This window comes from Miniopterus natalensis, chromosome 15 (assembly GCF_054644295.1).
Source record: "Miniopterus natalensis isolate mMinNat1 chromosome 15, mMinNat1.hap1, whole genome shotgun sequence".
In the NCBI taxonomy this organism is placed as follows: Eukaryota; Metazoa; Chordata; class Mammalia; order Chiroptera; family Miniopteridae; genus Miniopterus; species Miniopterus natalensis.
In genome coordinates, this window is record NC_142095.1 from 3,428,616 (window position 1) to 3,447,993 (window position 19,378).

General features: G+C 60.6%; 2 protein-coding genes across 3 annotated transcripts; one reads left to right on the forward strand and one right to left on the reverse strand.

The window, feature by feature from the left end:
• The first annotated feature begins 1,116 nt into the window (after positions 1 to 1,116).
• Positions 1,117 to 6,082, forward strand: MST1 (macrophage stimulating 1). The gene is made up of 18 exons (XM_016202769.2): positions 1,117 to 1,516; positions 2,180 to 2,327; positions 2,410 to 2,522; positions 2,600 to 2,714; positions 2,796 to 2,932; positions 3,011 to 3,131; positions 3,267 to 3,385; positions 3,581 to 3,749; positions 3,882 to 4,012; positions 4,099 to 4,201; positions 4,305 to 4,441; positions 4,541 to 4,576; positions 4,664 to 4,784; positions 4,953 to 5,030; positions 5,175 to 5,321; positions 5,402 to 5,508; positions 5,609 to 5,748; positions 5,865 to 6,082. Exons 1-18 carry the CDS (start codon positions 1,357 to 1,359, stop codon positions 6,024 to 6,026), a joined length of 2,244 nt encoding a protein of 747 aa, XP_016058255.2. The 5' UTR covers positions 1,117 to 1,356; the 3' UTR covers positions 6,027 to 6,082.
• Positions 6,083 to 6,485: 403 nt separating this feature from the next.
• On the reverse strand, positions 6,486 to 15,237 carry APEH (acylaminoacyl-peptide hydrolase). 2 transcript variants are annotated; one of them, XM_087824738.1, is made up of 22 exons: positions 15,214 to 15,237; positions 15,006 to 15,138; positions 14,378 to 14,504; positions 13,927 to 14,020; positions 13,754 to 13,829; positions 13,502 to 13,665; positions 13,199 to 13,336; positions 13,014 to 13,105; positions 12,897 to 12,937; positions 12,691 to 12,812; positions 12,116 to 12,176; positions 10,934 to 11,031; positions 10,207 to 10,258; positions 9,274 to 9,362; positions 8,738 to 8,876; positions 8,172 to 8,255; positions 8,011 to 8,091; positions 7,556 to 7,644; positions 7,254 to 7,444; positions 7,059 to 7,161; positions 6,868 to 6,974; positions 6,486 to 6,780 (listed from the first exon to the last, which is right to left on the reverse strand). In XM_087824738.1, the coding sequence occupies exons 1-22, from the start codon at positions 15,223 to 15,225 to the stop codon at positions 6,675 to 6,677; spliced, it is 2,199 nt and encodes a 732-aa protein (XP_087680864.1). In that variant the 5' UTR covers positions 15,226 to 15,237; the 3' UTR covers positions 6,486 to 6,674. The 2 variants fall into 2 exon arrangements, with proteins under 2 accessions (XP_087680864.1, XP_087680865.1); XM_087824739.1 differs by lacking the exons at positions 14,378 to 14,504; positions 15,214 to 15,237 and having other exon boundaries at positions 15,006 to 15,069.
• Positions 15,238 to 19,378: the final 4,141 nt, after the last annotated feature.

Below are 19,378 nucleotides of genomic sequence, written 5' to 3' on the forward strand. Positions count from 1 at the left end.
CACGCCCTTGCCCCTTCCCACCCAAACCACGCCTGCTCCTCGCGAAGGCGACTCCCGCCCGGCCGCCCCGCGGGCCCTCGGCCGGCCGCCCGGCCGCTGCCCGCCTCGCACCAGAGCCGGTGCCGGGCGGGTGAGCTGTGGTCTCCCGTCCGATCGGCAGACCTTCCAGGCATCCACTCTGGGCGTGTCAGGTGCTGAGGACCCAGGTGAGAGGCGGACCTCGGCTCCGCGCGGGGGCTCCCCGCCACGTCGGTCCTGTCCGGCCCGGCCGAGAGATCCGGGCTCGGACCAGAACCGAGCCCATCGCGGAGCCCAAGGGCGCGGAGGGCAGGGCACGTCTCCCCCAAGTCGCCGCCACCCGGCCCCCAGATCCGGAGACTCCTTCAGGCCAGCTCCAGCCCGCAGTCCCGCACCGCAGGCCGGGAGCCCGCGCGGTCGGCGCTCCGCACCGGGCCGGCGGGGCCGCGGGAGGAGCCGGGGACCGGCCCCGCTCGGCGCCCAGCCGCCCCTCACTCACCCAGCCGCCGCCGCCGCCGCGTCCGGGCTCACAACATCCGCCCGGCCTCTCGGCTACGGCGCCCGACCGGGGCCAAACTTAGCCCCTCCGCGCACGCGCGGCGGCCGGCGGCGGCCTCCGCCAGGGGGCCCCTTCCGCCACCTTCCGCCAGCTCGCTCCCGGCCTCTGCATCGCTCTACCGCGCGAACCCCGCACTGCTTCCGACCCCTGCCCGCGCAGGAGGAGCGCCTAGCCAAGCCGTGTCGGAGCACGGGGTCCTAACTGGGAGCCCCAGGCCGCCTACCCCAACTCCTACCCGTACTTGAAAGCCCGGCCCAGATGTCCCCTAAGGACGTCTGAAAGGCCGCTCCTGCCATGGCCTCGCTACCTGTTACCCCCACCTCCCTTTAGGCCAGACTGGTGGCCTCGCTCACTTTCCCGGGGATGGCACCTCTGGTGAGGCAAGGGTGTCCTCTCTGGGCTCTACTGTCAGGGGTGTGGGCCTATCTGCCTACAACTGGGCCAATAAGTCTGCAAAAGGAGTGGGCTGCCTGGGGGCTGGGTCAGGAAACATTCCCTACTTTGCAGGGGAAAACAGGCTTAGAGAGGTTTACTAGCATTGCGTAGGGGCTGCAACCCAGGTCTCTGGCAGCAACCGTGTCTATACTGCCCTTCCCTGCAGAGCAGGGGGACTCCGCCACCCCGCAGGGCACCTCAAGTGTCCCTTGAACCTTTCCAACACCTACATAGGGAGGTCTCTTAGGAAAAGTTGTGCCAGAGTGAGAGCCCTTGCCCCTCACCCAGGGGGCCTGACGCCTGGCCCCGCCCCTATTCCTGTAACTGGGTCTCAGGTCAGGCCCATGCAGGCCTGGAATGGGGGTGTGGAGCCAGAGCCGCCCAATCCCGTAGGGACAGGTTTCACAATTTCCCGGATGGGGCTGTGGTGGGTCACAGTGCAGCTCCTGAGGATGGGGTGGCTCCCACTCCTGCTCCTTCTAACGCAGTGTTCGTGGGCCCCTGGTGAGTGTGCTCGCCCCTCCCCACCGCCCGATCCCATCTGCCTTCAGGGAGAGGCCAGCCCCAGGCCCATCCTGCTATTCAAGCCAGGAGCTCTCTTTCCTGCTGGGCATGGAGCACTGAGTGACCTTGGCTTCTTGCACAGAGCTGGGCAGCCCCAGGACTATAGATACAGCCTATTCAAGTTTGCATTAGAAGGTCTGCTGCAGCATGGAGGCAGTGCTGGGACCCAACAGATGCCCACATGCAGGCGGTTATCCCTCACCAGCCTGATCTGTCCCTCTAATCTAGCAAATGCCCTTGTTCTGGTGAGAGACCAGACTTGGAGTCAGAATGCCTGGGTTGGGCCTCTGCCTGGGTAGTATGACAGCTCTGGGCTTGGCATTCGCAGCCGAAAGAGGAGATGAAACAGGTTCCATCAGGCAAGCACCACTTCCCACTGCTCTCACAGAACGTATGTTTTAGATCTGCGCCTGGTACCTTGCCCACAAAACAGTGATACAGGTGATAACTGCCACATCTGGGCCGGCTTCTCCCACCCTGTACAGGAGTCTGACCATTGAGTGTGTCCACAGAGTGCATCCAGAGCCTTGTAGCTTTGATGCCCTGAATAAACAGTGTGTACATGCTGATATACATGAACTGACATGCATGCCCACCCTGCAGGGCAGCGCTCGCCATTAAACGACTTCCAGGTTCTCCGGGGTACGGAGCTGCAACACCTGCTACATGCAGTGGAACCCCGGCCTTGGCAAGAGGATGTGGCAGATGCCGAGGAGTGTGCAGATCATTGTGGGGCCCTACTGGACTGCAGGTAAGTGGCAATAGGGCCTAGATAAGACTGGGGGCAGAGGATAAGACTGGGCCTGGGGTGACCCTGTGTCTCCTCACCTCAGGGCTTTCCACTACAATGTGAGCAGCCATGGTTGCCAGCTGCTGCCATGGACCCAGGACTCACCCAACACGTGGCTGCAGCATTCAGGGCGCTTCGATCTCTTCCAAAAGAAAGGTAAGTGCGAATAAGGGTGGCCTGGGATAGGGGTCCTGGGGCCTCAGGCCTTGTTGATGTGGGTCTATTGCTCCCAGACTATGTGCGGACCTGCATCGTGGACAATGGGGTCAAGTACCGGGGCACCGTGGCCATCACCATGGGTGGCCTAACCTGCCAGCGCTGGAGCCACAGGCTCCCCAATGATCACAAGTGAGACAGACACCTCCTCTCTGTCCCTGCCAGTGGGCACCTGCCCCCAGCACACAGTATATTGCCCCTCTCTGCACCCAGGTACATGCCCACACTCCAGAATGGCTTGGAAGAGAACTTCTGCCGCAACCCAGATGGGGATCCTAGAGGTCCCTGGTGCTACACGACAGACCCTTCTGTGCGTTTTCAGAGCTGTGGCATCAAGTCCTGCCTGGAGGGTAAGCGGCTAGGGGTCCAGCCTGGGCGGGAGGAGCGTTCCTACGCCCGCCCATAAACCCACTGCCCTGTGTCTCCAGCCGCTTGCGTCTGGTGCAATGGCGAGGATTACCGAGGCGCAGTGGACCGCACCGAGTCAGGACGGGAGTGTCAGCGCTGGGACCTGCAGCACCCGCATCCGCACCGCTTTCAGCCGAGCAAGTACGTGCGGCTGGGCTCGGTGCCTCGGGGGGGGGGGGAGGGGGCAGGCTAGTGGAGGGCCCAGGACTCCAGGGGCGGGCGGTAGGACACGGCCAGACATGGCCTGAGTCCCAGGGTCTTGTTCACACGGCCCAGGTTCCCTGACAAAGACCTGGACGACAACTACTGCCGGAACCCTGACGGCTCGGAGCGGCCCTGGTGCTTTACCACCGACCCGCAGGTGGAGCGAGAGTTCTGCGCTATCCCCAGCTGCGGTAGGACGCCAGGGCCCCGGGCCGCGCGGGGGAGGCGCCTGGGCAACGTGGGGGCGTGGCCTAGCGGGGATGGGCGTGGCCCGGCTGGGCGGGGCGGGGCGGGGGCGGGGGGACCGGCAGAAGTGGGGTGCGTCCTCAGCCCCAGGCCCGGTCTCAGCTCCGGCTTGGGTTCCGATCGGCTTCGGTCCACCCAAGGGCCCGAGGCACAGCCGCGCCAAGAAGCCACGACGCTCAGTTGCTTCCGCGGGAAGGGCGAGGGCTACCGGGGCAAGGCCAACACCACCGCCGCGGGCGTGCCCTGCCAGCGTTGGGACGCGCAGAGCCCGCATCAGCATCGCTTTGCGCCGGAGAAATACCCATGCAAGTGCGGTGTCAGGCGACCGTCGCTGGGGCGCACCTCCCGGGGCGGGGCTTGGAGGGCGGGGCGGGGCCGGAGGCGGGGCTCCCGGGGGAGACCCGCTGGGACCCAGCTGCGCTGAGCAGAGTACCTGCCCAGGGATCTTCGCGAGAACTACTGCCGAAACCCCGACGGCTCGGAGGCGCCCTGGTGCTTCACGTCGCGGCCTGGCATGCGGATGGCCTTCTGCTACCAGATCCGGCGCTGCACCGACGACGTGCGACCCCAGGGTAAGGCCCGAGCTGGGGCTGGAGGCACCTAGCGGCAGGGCTGGGGCGAGAACCGACTGACGGCAGCCCCCGCCCGCTCCGCACAGACTGCTACTACGGCACCGGGGAGCGGTACCGCGGCTCGGTCAGCAAGACCCGCAAGGGCGTCCCCTGCCAGCTGTGGTCCGCGGACACGCCGCACAAGCCTCAGTGAGTTGGTCGGCACGTCCACCCAAACCCTAAGGCCACTCAGGCTGGAGCCCGGCGGGGATTTGGGATTAATCTGCTATGAATCCGCTCCCCTCCCGCCTAGGTTCACTCCTGCCTCCACCCCCCACGCGCATCTGGAGGAGAACTTCTGCAGGAACCCAGATGGGGACAGCCATGGGCCCTGGTGCTACACTACAGACCCCAACACTCCCTTCGACTACTGTGCACTGCAGCGCTGTGGTGAGCTCGGGTGGCACTTCCCCCGGGCCGGCCCCCAACCTCCACACCTCCACCACCTAAGGCTGGCTTCCTAAACTGGATGAACTTCCGTTCTTTCAGATGACGACCAACCACCGTCCATTCTGGAGCCCCCAGGTACACACGGGCCAGGCTTGGGTGGGGGGCCCTTTGCCTCCCATCTGCATACAGTGGGGGTTTCATGAGGCCCATCCTATCCCCCAGACCAGGTGCTGTTTGAGAAGTGTGGCAAGAGGGCACCTCGCCTGGAGCAGCATCCCTCCAAGCTGCGTGTGGTGGGGGGCCAGCCTGGGAACTCACCCTGGACAGTCAGCTTACGCAACCGGTGAGGCACAGCTGACTGTCTCCCCATGAGAGGGGCTGAGGCTGGCCTCTGTTTATGCCAGCGGAGGGTGGGGAACCTGCCCCTAGCCTCAGGGGTTCTAGCCAAGAGATGGTAGGTCCAGCCTGTGTGCCAGAACTCACTTCCATGTACTAACCCCCACTCCTCCAGGCAGGGCCAGCACTTCTGTGGGGGGTCCCTGGTGAAGGAGCAGTGGGTACTGACTGCCCGGCAGTGCTTCTCCTCCTGGTGAGCCTCCCTTGGGTTTGGGGACCCACCTAGTCCCATCACTCTGCCTTCATCTTCCCCTTGGCCACCTTCCCCAGGCAAACCAACAGGTGGGCATTGGGGCAGCAGACTATAAGTCATGACTGAGCAGAGCCTCTCTACCAGCCATGTGCCTCTCATGGGCTATGAGGTATGGTTGGGCACCATGTTCCAGAACCCACAGCCCGGGGAGCCAGACCTGCAGCAGATCCCAGTGGTCAAAATGGTGTGCGGACCCTCAGACTCCCAGCTTATTCTGCTCAAGCTGGAGAGGTGTGTGACAAGTCTAGAGGGTGTGAGGTGGGGCTGGGTCTTGTGGCCTCAGGCCCTGAGTGCCTTCATTTTTGCTAAAGACCTGTAACCCTGAACCACCGTGTGGCCCTGATCTGCTTGCCCCCTGAGCAGTATGTAGTGCCTCCAGGGACCAAGTGTGAGATCGCAGGCTGGGGTGAGACCAGAGGTAAGAGCACAGTTCAGGGGCATGGACTGCTCCAGGCCAGGAGGCCCAGTTCTGGGTCCTACCCAAAGGCCCTCCCTTCTTTCCATTCCCTTCACTATAGATAAGAGAAACAACATGGTCCTCAACGTGGCTCTGCTGAATGTCATCTCCAATCAGGAATGCAACATCAAGCACCGTGGACGTGTAGGAGAGAAGGAGATGTGCACTCAGGGACTGTTGGCCCCTGTGGGTGCCTGTGAGGTCAGTCACAGGGCCCCTGGCCAGCCAGGGGAGGGTATGGGAAGCTGAACATGTACTATGTCATTTCCAGGGGACTAGTCTCTGCCTTGGCTCTCACCAGTTCTCCCACTTACCAGGGTGACTACGGGGGCCCACTTGCCTGCTTTACCCATGATTGCTGGGTCCTGGAGGGAATCATAGTTCCCAATCGAGTATGTGCACGGCCCCTCTGGCCAGCCATCTTCTTGCGTGTCTCTGTGTTTGTGGACTGGATTTACAAGGTCATGCGTTTGGGCTAGCCCTGGCCTCAATCCCATGTACCCTGGGAAGAATGAAGCTTCCTGTCAGACATAAAGCCACCTTTGCTCTTCACACCCGTGCAGGGCGCTTCTTAGTCTCTGCTTCTAGGGAATGAACTGACACCTCCTCACTAGGGCCTGGGGGGCTCAAGCCCTGCGTACCCTGGGCTGGGCAATCTGACACTTGGGAGTCCTTCAGCCTGTGGGTGCTGTGGAAGAGCAGGACCTCACTAGTCCCCTATATGAACTGTTGGGAGAAGGGTGGTGTGGGGCAGTTTCTAACAAAAGGGGTTGCAGCAGAGGGAGCTGGCCTGGTGGAGTCTCAGTTGGCCAGGACAAGCAATGGCTGAATCCCTCACTGTCCCCTCCCCTCTCACACTGGAGCTAGATGAGGTCCTATGGCTACCACACCCAGGGCCTAAGGTCTCTCTGAACCCAAGGGTGGGGCTGAGAGTAGGCATGGCTAGGCACAAAGTACCAGCAGGAACCAGACCGTCCTCATTTATTATAACCATATAGCCCACATTTCTTGGTTCACCCAACCATAGAGTCCAGAGCCCAAGAAGCCTCTCGCTGCTCTGCCAGACACTGGGGCTCTCCAAGAGCCAGCTGTGGCATCTGCCACCCAGATCCTGCAGAGGCAGGGCTTCAGCTGCTCAAGTGCATGCGCAGCCAGAGCACAGCGTTCATGAAGCTGTCTGACTCCACCTCCACCTCTGACAGTGCGTGGGTGCTTTTGGGATACAGCAGGAGCCTGTAGGGGTAGGGCAGTAATGATTGAAGCTGGAGGGTCCTCCCCCACTCACCTGCCCACCAGCTGCCAGGGCTGTCCTGCACTCACCGAACAGGCACATTCCGGGTCTTGAGGGCACGGTAATACTCAATGCCCTGCTTGAAGGGCACACGCTGGTCCTTCTGGCCCAGCATCAGTAACAGCGGTGTCTTCACCTGGGTGTGTAAGGAGTGATGGTGAGCAGGGCCCCAGGCTCTGGATGGATTGGCAGCACACTGGGTGGTGGGAGGGCTGTGTACCTGAGGGGTGTACTTGATGGGCGATTTGTCTAGCATCTCAGCCCACATGCTGACGTCTGGCAGGCAATCACTGCTGTAGGGGAAGCCAGCCTCCACCATGCACCTGCAAGAGAGGTGCTGATGCAGCTCTGGAGCCTGGGTGGCTCCGTGGGGGTATGGGCCGGACAGGGGAAGTGCAGGGAGAAGGGCACTCACCAGTCAGGGATGTCAGTGGATCCCATCATGGAGGCAATGTTGATCACAGGGTTCCGAGCCACGCAGGCACTGTACATCTCTGGGTACTGACCAATCAGGTGGCAGGAGAGGAAGCCACCGTGGGAACCACCCATAAGGGCAACGCGGCCTTTGTCAAAGTGTTCCTCTTGGAGCACCTGCTCTACTGCAAACTACAGGGTGGGCAGAGCGCACTGCAACCAGCTGCCTGCCCAGCTGATGGAGCAACATCCCCAGCCCCACCCTCCAGCCTATGCAGAAGTCAAAGCCCCAGGCCCCGCTACCTGGACGTCCTTCACATCTTGGTGGCCCACATTGCCAGGGAGGGAGAGGATGCTGTCCTGGCCAAAGCCCGTGGAGCCACGATAGTTCACTGGAGGCCAGGAAGGGACCAGACAGGGTAGTCAAGTGACATTCCCAGCTCCCTGGACACCTTTATACCCATTTGTGAAGTAGGCCTTAGGGCCAGCTGCACACAGACTGTCAAGGGCAAGGGGCTAAGAGAGTTGAGGCTGCTGCCCAGTGACCATAGCACCCTTTCCACAGGAGTCCCAAATTAGTCCCTCTTACCACCATACCATGGAGCCAGTGGCTGGGTTAGGTGGTTCCTGGTAGTGGTTACCAGGTCCGGCAACAGAGATGCCTGGAGACTAGGGTGGTACCTGCGGTACTTGTACAAACCAGTCCCACCCATTATCCCCTGAAGTCCGACGAGAGCTGCGGGGCCCTGCCCACTCACCTAGTAGCACTGCAAAGCCCATCTTGCACAGCATGGCTGGGAACAGCATCCAGGCAGTGACAAAGGACGAATGGGGTCCCCCTGCAAAGAGGAAGCAGAGAGTGAGAGAGCCACCTAGGAGGAATGGTGGGAGGGCAGGGGCTCTTAGGCCAGATGCCTACCGTGGGGCATGACCACCATGGGCACCTGGGTCTTATCTGGAAGGTCACTGGGCTGCAGAAGGATTGCTTCAAAGTCAAGGCCAGCTGCAGGGAGAGAGTGGAAGTCAGCAGAGCCCAGGGGCAGCCCCAGCCAAGGCCTCAGCTGCAGCTGCAGGTCTGGGGCTGACCTCTAGAACAGAGACCTGGCCAAGGCGGCCCACACAGAGCCACATGGACCCCAGGATGCTCCTGCTCCTGCCCTAGTCAGGGAGCCCCACTCTGCAAGGACAGCATTCTGGGTGAGGTGTGGTCACAGGCCTCGTATAGGGCCTGTCTTCTTTGCACCTTGGCTTCCCCACCACAGATGACTTGGCCTGGTGATTCCAAGCTCTGATGCCCAGTGGGACACTGTAGAGCAGGTGCCCAGATGCCTGGACACTGTACTCCCCATGACTGTCCACAAGAGGAAGAAAAATCCTCTTGGAGATAATCCCAAGAAACCCCACAATGTGAAGCAGGAGGCAGGAAAGGGAACCACAGGTGCTGTGTGCTGGGGAACCCGGAGAAGGAGCCCCGGCCCAGCTTACCATACTGCACATTCTCTTGCTCTGGGGGTGGCTGTAGCACCCGGATGCCCCAGGAGATGTTGGGAATGGCCTCGGCCTCCTCCAGGGACACCCATACCACCGACTGTTCCTTCCCTGTGGGAGGCAGGAACCCAACTTTCTGCCGAGGGGAAAAAATGCGTTACAGGGGCCTGGCTGTCTCCCTGCCCTTCCAACTCTGCCCAGGCACGGACTCCCATTGTGTGCTGATATATACAAAGGCACTCACACCCCACCCCCTAATCCCCCGCCTCAGCTTCTAGGCTCTGCAGTATCCCTATGCTGTTAACAAAAGACTGGGCACTTTTCCAGACACCTGTTCCGTACAGAGCAGATCTTAGCCTGGTAGTTCCCTCCCATGGGTGCTAGACCCTCGTGGACCATGCTGGGCTGGGCCCACATCTTGGCCTCTCACATGCTGACCAGCCACAATCAGACCCTGGGGCCAATTCTCTGACCTGGGGAGCTCTGCCTGCACAGAACCCCCGCATCCTGGCCTGGGGACCACCAACACTCACCAGGCTTGGGGGTAGGCTGGGCGTGGAGAACTGTGCCACCATGAGGTCCCGGTCCATTGTGAGCAGCTTCCAGCTTCCACCTAACCCCCCTGGAGCAGGCAGATGCTACTGAGCCCCTGGCAGGGGGTACCACCTTTCCCACCCACTCCTTGCAGAGCCAGAGTCCCAGGCTGGAAGCACTACCACAAGGTGCCCCTTCTGCCCTGAAAAGCAAAGGGTTGCCCACAAAGGGACCATCACAAACATCCTAGTGCATGCACATGGTCGTGGGTGAGCCTCCTGCTCAGTCTGTGTTAATCCAGTAGACACTGGTTGAGCCGGGGGACTGTTAGGTCTGGGGACACATCAGACCAACACACCACATCCATCACCATTTGATGGCTGCAGCCTGCAGCGGCGGCAGCCAGCAGGGCAGTACTGATTTTGGGCAGTGGGGGCCAAGGAGATTCTTAAGCAGGGCCTGTGTGGTGAGATGCAGCTTGGGAAGGATACTTTGGTAGCTCTGAGGAGGAGCGAGCACAGTCAGGGCAGGAGGAAGACTGGAAGAACTTTCAGGGGCAAATCAGCAGGCCCGGTTGGAAGAGGAAGACAAGGGAGCCAGCACAGGGCTTCTCTTGGGCCCTGCGTGGCGGAGGCGCCTGTGCCTAAGGTATGGGGGAGAGGAAGGGTGACTCTGGAATATCAGCAAGAGGGAGTTTTGCAGGCTTGAGGAGCAGGGGTGGGGACCACGCTGAGGCAGAGGCAGAGCAGAGCAGGGAGGCAGGCTTTTGGCTGGGTAAGGGTCCTGCATGGGCAGGGTCCCTGTGACACTGTCAGTAAAGGCTACAGGACGGTGAGTGGTACAGTAGCCAAGAATGCCACTGCTGCCCCACAAGCTCGAGCCCCAGGCCCATCCCTGGCCTGGCTGGCCCACTCACCACCACCCCCACTCACCAGCCGTCAGGGAGGTCACGGTGCCTATCTGGGTGTCCACAGCAAATAGGTCCTGAAGCAGAAAGGGGGCTATGTGTGGCATCATATCCAAGAGCCCTGTGGGTCCCACCCCCACCTCCTCTCGCTCCTCGTAGGGACCCCTGGGCCCGGCCAGGGCTGTGAGCAACCATGCTGATGGCTACTCAGTACAGTAGGGAGTGGCTTGAGGGCCTGGGTTCAAATTCTAGCCCCATCACAGCTTGCTGAGTAACCCTGGGCAGTGTAAGGAATGCCTCTGAGCCCCTCTGAGCCAGAATGAGGACCACATGATATCACACCCAAAAGGAGCCTGGCACACTGTGGGTGTCCCCACCCAATCCCTGGGAGAGGCCTCTGACCCACCTCTGTCACTCCCTGAATACTGTTTAGGGGCCCACCCCAGTGCGAGGCCCCTTGTCCCGAGTTGGAAATGCCTGGGGGAGGAGTTGCAGCTATGCCTCGGGAAAAACTGCCAAGGAATCTGTTATGGATACTATAGGATACCATGGTCAAGGATGGCATCTGAGATCACCAGGGCAGCCAGACCCCTAAAGGAAAAGTGAATCCAGGACAGGGACAGGCGGGGCCTTAAGGGGCTGGTGAGATTTCATAGCTGGGTATTCCAGCCAGTGGTGTGCATGTGCCATACCCTAGGCCCAGGGACCCTGGGATTGGTCATGGGAGCCTCTCAACAGTCAGGGCCCCTTACCTGCCGGCTGCGATGAGCAGAGTCGAAAACCACTCTCTGGCTGTCAGCTGACCAGCATCCCAGAGGCAGATGGCTACAGTAGATCCCAGAGAAGTTCTCTGCAAAGACAGGAGGGCTGGGGGCTGCTTCCAGGAGTGCAGGTGTGGGGGGGTGAGATAGGCTGGGCTGCTGGGGAATTCACCCGTGACACATGATGGCACCCTAGGCAATGAGGAGCTGCCCAAAGAGGGGGCTGAGTGGCAGAGGTCTCTGAAGTCCCAAGAGAGGCAGAGCTCAGGAGCTCCTGAGAAACTGTAGGTGCTCAGAGGAAATGCACTGGCTTTCCTGTGATCGGCTCTAATTGGCACCTGGTGAACACATGTATGGCACAGGGGGCTGAACAAATCCTGCCCTTTATTATCATCACTCATGTAACCCTCACTACAATCCTACAGAGAAGGCAGGGATGGCCACCCTCTCCACAGATGGAGATGGAAGAGCAGGGAGGTCAGGACACTTAAGGGACAGAGCTGGGCTTTAGACCGGGTCCCCACTGCTGCATCCATGTAACCCAAAGGAAAGATGAAAAGACAGTCCCTTGCCCCTGGACTCCTGGAATTGACCAGGCAGCCTAAGAAAAGAGACTCTCACCTCTCACATCCTTGGGATAGCCTAGGACCCCAAAGAGAGCTGTGAGCACTGAGACTGTGACCGGAGCCTATCAGCCCAGAGCCACCCTCCCAGACACTCTGCTGACTCAAGGGCTTGGACTGAACTAATGCTGGGTGGGGGCTGGGAGTGGAATAAAGCAGCACACTTGGGCTCAGAGCCTCTCTAGCAGGACATTCCAATCTAGTGCAGGTTCTCAGAGCCCAAAGGAGCAATGGCTTCAGGCAGCCATTGGAAAACCCAGGGAAATCTAACGGAGCTGCAGCATGGGAAGGAAATCCTCAGCCCTCTGCCAGCTTGGGCCGCTCTGATCTCTGCTCTGGGCAGGCTGACTTCCTCTATCAGAACCCTTCCCTGTGGTGATGGCCCTGCTCCCCGGGGAGGCTGGGCATGAGGTTGGCCCAGCAGTGAGGGAGACTTCAGAAGGAACCCAGGAAGAAAGAACTGAGGCAGCAGCTGGCCCTGCACAGGGATGACAGATGGTGGGAAAACAGCTTCAGGCTCCACTGAGCCACCCAGCCACACGCCCCTTACCTCCCAGCTGCCGAGGCACGATGTCTACCACCACTGAGGTGACCTTGGTGTACCAGTCATACTGCAAGGAACACAGCAGTTAGGCCCACCAGGGGACTGGCAGTGCCCTCCAGGCACAGAGTTCAGTACCAGTCCTCTTCTCAGATAACCCTGGGAAGGGAGGGACGACCTGAGACAAGCCTAACGTATCTCCTTCCTGGTGACCTGGGCCAGGTGTCTGGAAGGGCCTCTGACTTTCACTAGGAGCCCAAGGACCCTGTAACTAAGATTCTGTAATTGCCCACTACATCCCAGCCCTGTGCAGAGCCTGCCATGTGCAACTGAGAAGCACAGGGAGGCGCATCCTTGTAGACAGAGGATGCTCTCAAGGGGAGTCTCGACAGTGCAAAGGCCCCCACGCCAGCAGCACTCTCAGCCTCCAGGCCCTGCCAAGAGAGGACAGGCAGAACTCACACCATCACTACACCCAGGACAAGAGGTCCACTGAGGGGCCCGTGGGGAGGTGAGGCTGAGTTTCAGCTCTCGCCCACCATCCCATCCTCTTGCACACCTCACCCTGCCCACCTCCAGCTCACCAGGCACAGTTGGCTACACTGATGATGGGGGACCAGAGACGGGTACTGCAGGTACACGATGCGGCACTGGTCTGGACTCAGCCGGGGAGAAGAGATAGCCAGGGAGTCATCCGACAAGAGCTCTGGACCAGACGGAAACGTGAGCATCATGTAGGCTGGCAGGGCCGGTGCGTGTCAGGAAAGCACAGGTGGGCACCAGCACTTACCACACTTCCCCCCTATGAGATCCACATAGTACAGGGCTGACCTGAAACCGCCAGAGAGACACTCAGCTTCACGCCAGCCTGAGCTACAAGGCCCCCTGCCTTGTCCCACCTCCTCACCTGCGATTGGTGCAGAAGCGGACACCCAGCCGGAAGGGCTCGTGCTGCCAGCCTACGAACACCACGCCTGTGTCCCCAGGGGCCCAGAATGCCTGTGAGCAAGACCAAAGGGCAGGTGTGAGCAAGGGAAGTAGCTCAGGCAGAGCCCCCAGACTCCAGAAGTATGTAGGCGGAGTCAGCCTCACCTGTCCGGGGGACACACTCTCAGGGACTCCCTCAAGCACGGAGATGTTGCCACTCTCCACATCCAGCACGCAGAGCACCGGAGTGCTTTTGGAAACCATGTTTTCTCCCCAGTCTTCATAAAACACAAACTGATCCCCCTGAGAACACAAGAAACTCAATGCCCAGCCTGTCTTGCAAGGGCCTGCCCTGCCCCCTAGAAGCCTGTATCTCCCCAGTTCTGAAAGGTGCAGTGTGTGCAGGGAGCACACTGAGCCCCAGGGCTCCCTGCAGGGCCTTCACGGACTGGCCACGGCCCTGAGCACCTTGATGGCCTGGTCTGGCTTCTTCGGTTGAGCCATCTCATCATCACTGCCACTGATGTCCAAGGCTTTGGTCTGAAAGAAGGACTCAGTCTTGGGGCGCTTCTTCTCTGCCACATACAACAAGTGTGTCTCCGAGTGCGACCAGGACAGGCAACCAAAGCAGTCTGGGTGAGGGAGGGCCAATCAGGGGGAGCCTTGGGCTATGGTTGCCCCTTCTGTCCACCCTGCCTGTTCACCAGCCAGCTGCCTCACCATCCTCGTACACAGGCCCATGTTTCTCCAGCGCTGACAGGTTGAAGCTCTTGAGCTTCCGGTTCTTCTCCCAGACCTGAGGACATCTGGGCATCAGGCTGCCTGCACCCCCAACAGTGCCTTACCTGCAGGCTGAGCCCCAGCTGCCCACCACCTGCCCCGCGCAGACACACCTCCAGGAACTGCTTCTCCTCCCCCAGGCCTGCGCTTCCCGCCTTGCGCAGCACGGCCTTCATGGCCCCTGAAGGAGACTCTCTGCTCAGCAGTCTGAGGAAGACATGGGGCAGCAGGTCAGGATCTTCTCCGCCAATGACAGCCCCTGCCTCTCAGGATTCTTGAGGCTTTGGCAACTGGCCTTGCCTCCCGGCCCTGGGGCACAGGCGTCACTCTCTGCAGCCTCTCTGATCCCTAAGCCTCCCTGGGCTCTACTCTAGGCCCAAGTCTTGTCAGGCCATGTCACTGCTTATCAGGCCATGTCACTAGAGACTATATGAGCTTCCCAGGGGCAAAAACCCTCCTGGCCTCCCTTCTGGTCCCTACCCACACACAGGCACATGGCGGGCACTCATAAAAGCCTTGCACATGGCTGTGGCCTTGCCCACAAGCCTCCTCCCTCAAACTTACTCCCCCCGGGTCTCCACACTGTTGCCCGCAGGCCCTGCAAACACCACCGAGTCCCCATCGTGGAACACTAGGTACTGGCGGCAGGATCGGATGTTCTCCATGCGTTCCAGGTCCCTCTGGGTCCACTCTGTGAGGAGAGGCATGGAACTGCCCAACTGGACCAGTACCCACATAGGCTCCCCCAACCTCCACCCCCCGGAAGGCCCAGCCTGCCTCCCTCAATCCGTCTCCAGACATTCTGGGGGCAGGCTGGACACTAAGCCACAGCTCAATTCTAGGCTTCCAGAGCCTGAGCTGACGGTGGCCTCTCCAACAGAAACCACTACAGCTCCCAGCACCCACCCAGAACCAGGAGGGCGTCCTGGCATATCTGAGATAGGGTGACGGAATGAGCCCCATAAGGCCACACCCTGCACCCAGGTCTGAATTCTACTCCCACACCTCAACTCATGCACTCATGGGCACCCTCCCATAAGGGAGAACAGCCCCCCACCACACACCTGTGTGCAGGGACCCCTGGGGGGGTGCACTCTCACCCCCACTCCCTCCCCACACACGTGCGCACTGTCCAGCAGCGTGCCCCGCACCCCCTCCCCCCCCCGAACCCGGTTCCCCTCCCTGCACACACCAGTGTGCACAGTCCGGTAGCGGCCCCCGTACTGCGTGGTGACCTCCGGGCCCAGGCAGGCGGCGCTCAGCGAGGGCTGGCGGCTCAGCGCCCGGTACAGCGCCGCCGCCTCCTCGGGCTCGCTCAGCAGCACCTGCGCGGGGGACACACCAGGGTCAGGCCCGGCCCGGGCCGCGGGGATCCGGGGAACCGCGGGCCGAGCCCTCACCTGCCGCTCCATAGTCGCAGTCGCCGCCCGGGCGAGGCGGGGCGAGCCGGCGCCCGGAAGTGAGGCTTGGGGGGCGGAGCCCCCAGCGCGCCCCCGAAATCCGCGCTGCCCGGCCTCGGGGTGGGAGGGGCGGGACCGCGGGCGAAGGGGCGGGGCCATGAGGGAAGGGGCGTGGCCTCGACGCCGGCGGGACGGGCCCCGGGGCAGACGCTGGAGCTGGGGGCCCCGGGCGTCCCGGAGGGGGCGGGGCGGGGCGGGGACCTCGAGGAGAGGCGCGGGCCTCCCAGGGCGCGCGGGGCTGCTGAGGGGCGCGTCGGAGGCCAAGCCGCAGGCCTGCCCTGCAGGGGAGGGAATAGGATCTTGGAGGAGAGTGGGTGGCACTGTGGGAACGGAGTACAGGAGGGGGTCTCCAGGCTGCGGCGAGACCTGCGGGGACAACTGAGAAGGGGGTGAGGCCTGAGTGCGGACCCGGCTGTGAGGTCACCGAAGCTAAGCTGAGTGGGGTGGGCCCTAGGCAGCGGCCGGACTGGCTGAGCCAGTGAGGGTCAGACGGCCACTGGTAGGGTCAGGGCCCGGCCTGGAGAGGCCCGTGCGGCCCGAGCCCGCCCCAGCAGGAATCTCCCGTAGCTCCGGGGCTGCCTGTCCCGTCCCTCCTGGTACAATACGGGGCAAACCTTCACCAGACGGTGCCAGACCCTCACCTCGGTGGGGCTCACAGGCAGGTGGAGACAGAGACGTAGATCTGCTGCCCGGTGAGCGCTGGGGTGCGGCGCAAAGGGCGGGTTGCTGAGCTCTCCGGCTGTCGCCTGGGGTTATCAGCTACCAGGCCAACCCCAAGAGCTATCTCTCCCCTCAGCCCTCACCCACCCTGCTCAGTGGCACCTTGCTGGGATCCTGAGCAGGTGGGCTTCTGCCTGCCTCCCCAGGCCTCAGCTCAAGCTCTTGGGTGCAGAGGGCCTGGTGGGGTCCAGCTGCCCCCAGAACCAGGGCGCTTCCTGTACAAAGAACGTGGGCACGCAGGCCCCCTCAGCACAGTGGCACAGGACTGAGTGGGCTATGATGGCAAAGGAGGGCAGGAGAGGCTGGGCAGCAGTTGGGCCAGCAAGGATGTCCCCTTCCCCATCAACCAGAGCCTGGCTGGACTTCCACACTTCAGGGCCCTGACTCCCTGTGCCCTGCCTTGCCTTTGACCAAGATCCCACTTGTCTGGCCAGCAGCTTCCCCTTCCCCATCAACCGCATCGGGCTAGTTAAGTGAAAACAGTCCTTACTTTCTGAGGCCACTTGCATTTGTGAGTAATCAGTGTGTGCAAGAAGTGAAGGCCAGAACTGGGAGCAGGAAGAGTGGCCGCAGCCACCAATCTGGGTGGAAAGGTTGGAAACCAGGATGTCCATCACAGTGTTGTTTACAATGGGAAAGCTGGGAACATGGTGCCTGTCCTGCAGGGCATGTGCAGTAGGCTATAAACTCATGGTGCAGCTCTCTAGAGGCTGGGCCCTGCGGGATGGTCATTTAAGTTCCTGGGGTGAACATGTAGAAATAAATGGGAGGTATGGCACCTTCTAACTTCTGTTTAAAATTAAAAAGAATAGAAAAACACAAATAGGAAGGGCATGCTTCAAGATACTAACTCTGGCCCAGCTGGTGTGGCTCAGTGGTTGAGCACTGGCCCAGGCCCTCAGTTGGATTCCCGGTCGGAGCACATGCCCGGGTTGTGGGCTTGATCCCTGGTAGGGGGCGTGCAGGAGGCAGCCGATTGATGATGTTTCTACCTCTCTATGTCTCTCCCTCCCTCTCTCTCTAAAAATCAATAAAAGCATATTTTAAAAAAAAAAGACATTAACTCTGTGGGGACGGCTAGAGGCAAGGTTGATCCTCTTTTTGTTTACCTGCTTTTAAAATTAGCAGCTCCGGTTCCTTAGAAGGTTCTCCTGTCCTTCTGGAGGACTGAGGTGTGGCAGCCCACCCAGCAAGGCAGAAGGCTGCAGGATCTGTTGGCAGCACCAGGGGGCAGCACCTGCTCCCCCTCCCCCCACCAGGCCACCGAAAGCTGTTTGTGGAGCCGGGAACTCACCCGCAAGGAGGCACCACCCAACAGTCTGCGCAGTGAACTAAGACTCCCTCCAGGGCCAAGCTTGGGACCTGCCCTGGGGCGCCTTTGTGGGAGGCCATTGTCTTGGGACTGCTTGGTGTGGACTTGGCCCTGGCCTTGCCAGCACTTCTGCAACGTGGCCCTTTCAGTCTTCTCCCTTTGACTGTCAACAGACAGGATTGTCACAAGTTTGGGGATTTGTTCCTCTGGCTAAGCCTTCCCATTTCAGAAACCATCCCAGAGGCAGTCTGTAGATTGTTATATCAAGTCCTTTTATTCTGATACCACAGAATTACCTTGTCACAATACAGGGGAGGGACACTGAAGTACCACGAGTTCTCACAGAGCACAGGAGGACAGCACACATTTCACAAGGTCATGTGGAGGACTCGGGTCATTGCACTTACAACTGTAAACTTGTTTGTTTGACTTTGTACAGCACTCTTCCCCCCTCAAATAAAGGAGAGAAGGAAAGGGAGGGAGGGAGGGAAGGAGTGAGGGGAAAGCGAAAACAAGACATGGAAGCCAGCAGAGGAAAGGCGCTGGGCGGCTACCGCCCTCCAGGCACTGCACCTGGAAAGAGGAGCTGATTTGATCCCAGAGGCTGAATGAGGCGGACACACACACATACCCACTCACACTGGTTCACATGCATACACACAGTATGTCACGACTTCCACGGCTCTCCGGGGCCACCCAGTGCATGTGGCAGCAGGGCTGCGGGTGCCCAGGGAGACAGAGGTGACATCTCTGAGGAGTTTCAGTTGATCAGGCCTGTCACTCTGACCCTGTCAGAGTCCACAACGACAAGTATTTACAAAATGAGGGGAGGGAAAACAAGGGCAGGCCGGGGCCAACAGACCAGGACCATGCTGCTATGGCAAAGGACCTGCCTGGAAACCCCACAGGCTCTAGAAGACAGGCCGTAGGTGCTGCCGTTGCTGCCCTCTCATCACAGGCCCTGAGACCACGCTTTTCCCAAGGACTAAGCAGATGGTGAGGACGGGGTGGTGTCACTGTGAAGTGAGTGTATTGGGCCCTGGAGTGGGCAGAGGAGGCAATGCCCTTGCTATGACACTGGGGAGGCAGGTATGGAGAAGGCCTGAACTGCCTCCCAGAGACCCTTGCCTATTTGGAGATGTGCCTGCTGCTCCCCATTGTCCACGGCACCGAATGTTGGTCCCTTAGCCTCTGGCTGCAGTGTCCCCAGAGCCACAGCTGCATCTACACAAGGCCCAGGACACCCGCAGCCCAGAGGTCTGCTCCAGCCACCTTCACAAGGGGTGAAGGGTGCAGATGTGTCCTGTGGGTACACTGGGAGGTGGGGGGGGTGAGAGATGTCAGAAGCTTCAAACTCAGGGGGCTTGGCCAGAAAGGCTGTTTGCTGGAAAGTTAGCATTTTAGAGCCTGAGGCTGAGTCTGATAGAGGCTTACTTACTGTCATCTCCCCATCTTCCCTGCTCTGTGTTCCATCCCCTGGCTTTTAGTGGGAAGGATTACTGCCTTGGGCTCCCACGTGTCCAGACACTAAGCACATCCCCACACAGACCTGGCCCTGGGCAGGCAGAGGTGGTGGATGGCAGCCTCCCTCAGCCCTTGCTCAGCCAGCCTCACATAGCTCAGGCCTGATCTCAGATGACGCAGGTGTCCCATGGGATGGTTGAAGCCCAAATCCTGGAGGACCAGGGTCTCAGGCCCAACACAGAGATTGACAGCCTCCTGTCCCACCAAAGCTGCCTGAGGTGTGCCAGGATCCCTCTGAAGGGCTGTGTAGACCTTATAGGAAAGCATGAAAATGTGGACCCTGAGAAATGCATGGTGCAGACTAGAGCACTCTGGAGGAAGGCCAGGCCTTGAGGGGTGGGCAGCCACTGCATGCCGCACTCTGGCTCAGTCGCCGAGAAGCCGATGAGCAGCGGGATGCTTGGGCTTCAGAGATGAGGGTGGGTGGGGAGTGTAGGTCCTGGGACAGAGGCAGAGAGACTCACACAGGACTTTCTCTAAGTTTTGCTATTGAGAAGCCTCCCAAGAAATTCTGCTTGAAGCCACTGTCTCGGTGGACACCTGCTCTGG

Bases quoted from the DNA above. Each gene is read 5' to 3' on its own strand.
- APEH (XM_087824738.1), bottom strand. The intron at 13,830-13,926 runs GTGTGTCTGCGC...AGATGTCCTCAG, and splicing joins AGGAGAAGCAGTTCCTGGAG to GTCTGGGAGAAGAACCGGAA. The intron at 8,092-8,171 runs GTAGGCATCTGG...TCCTCTTTGCAG, and splicing joins CATGGTGGTCATGCCCCACG to GGGGACCCCATTCGTCCTTT.
- MST1 (XM_016202769.2), top strand. From the start codon at position 1,357: ATGCAGGCCTGGAATGGGGGTGTGGAGCCAGAGCCGCCCAATCCCGTA. The intron at 1,517-2,179 runs GTGAGTGTGCTC...CCCACCCTGCAG, and splicing joins GCAGTGTTCGTGGGCCCCTG to GGCAGCGCTCGCCATTAAAC. The intron at 2,328-2,409 runs GTAAGTGGCAAT...TCCTCACCTCAG, and splicing joins GGGGCCCTACTGGACTGCAG to GGCTTTCCACTACAATGTGA.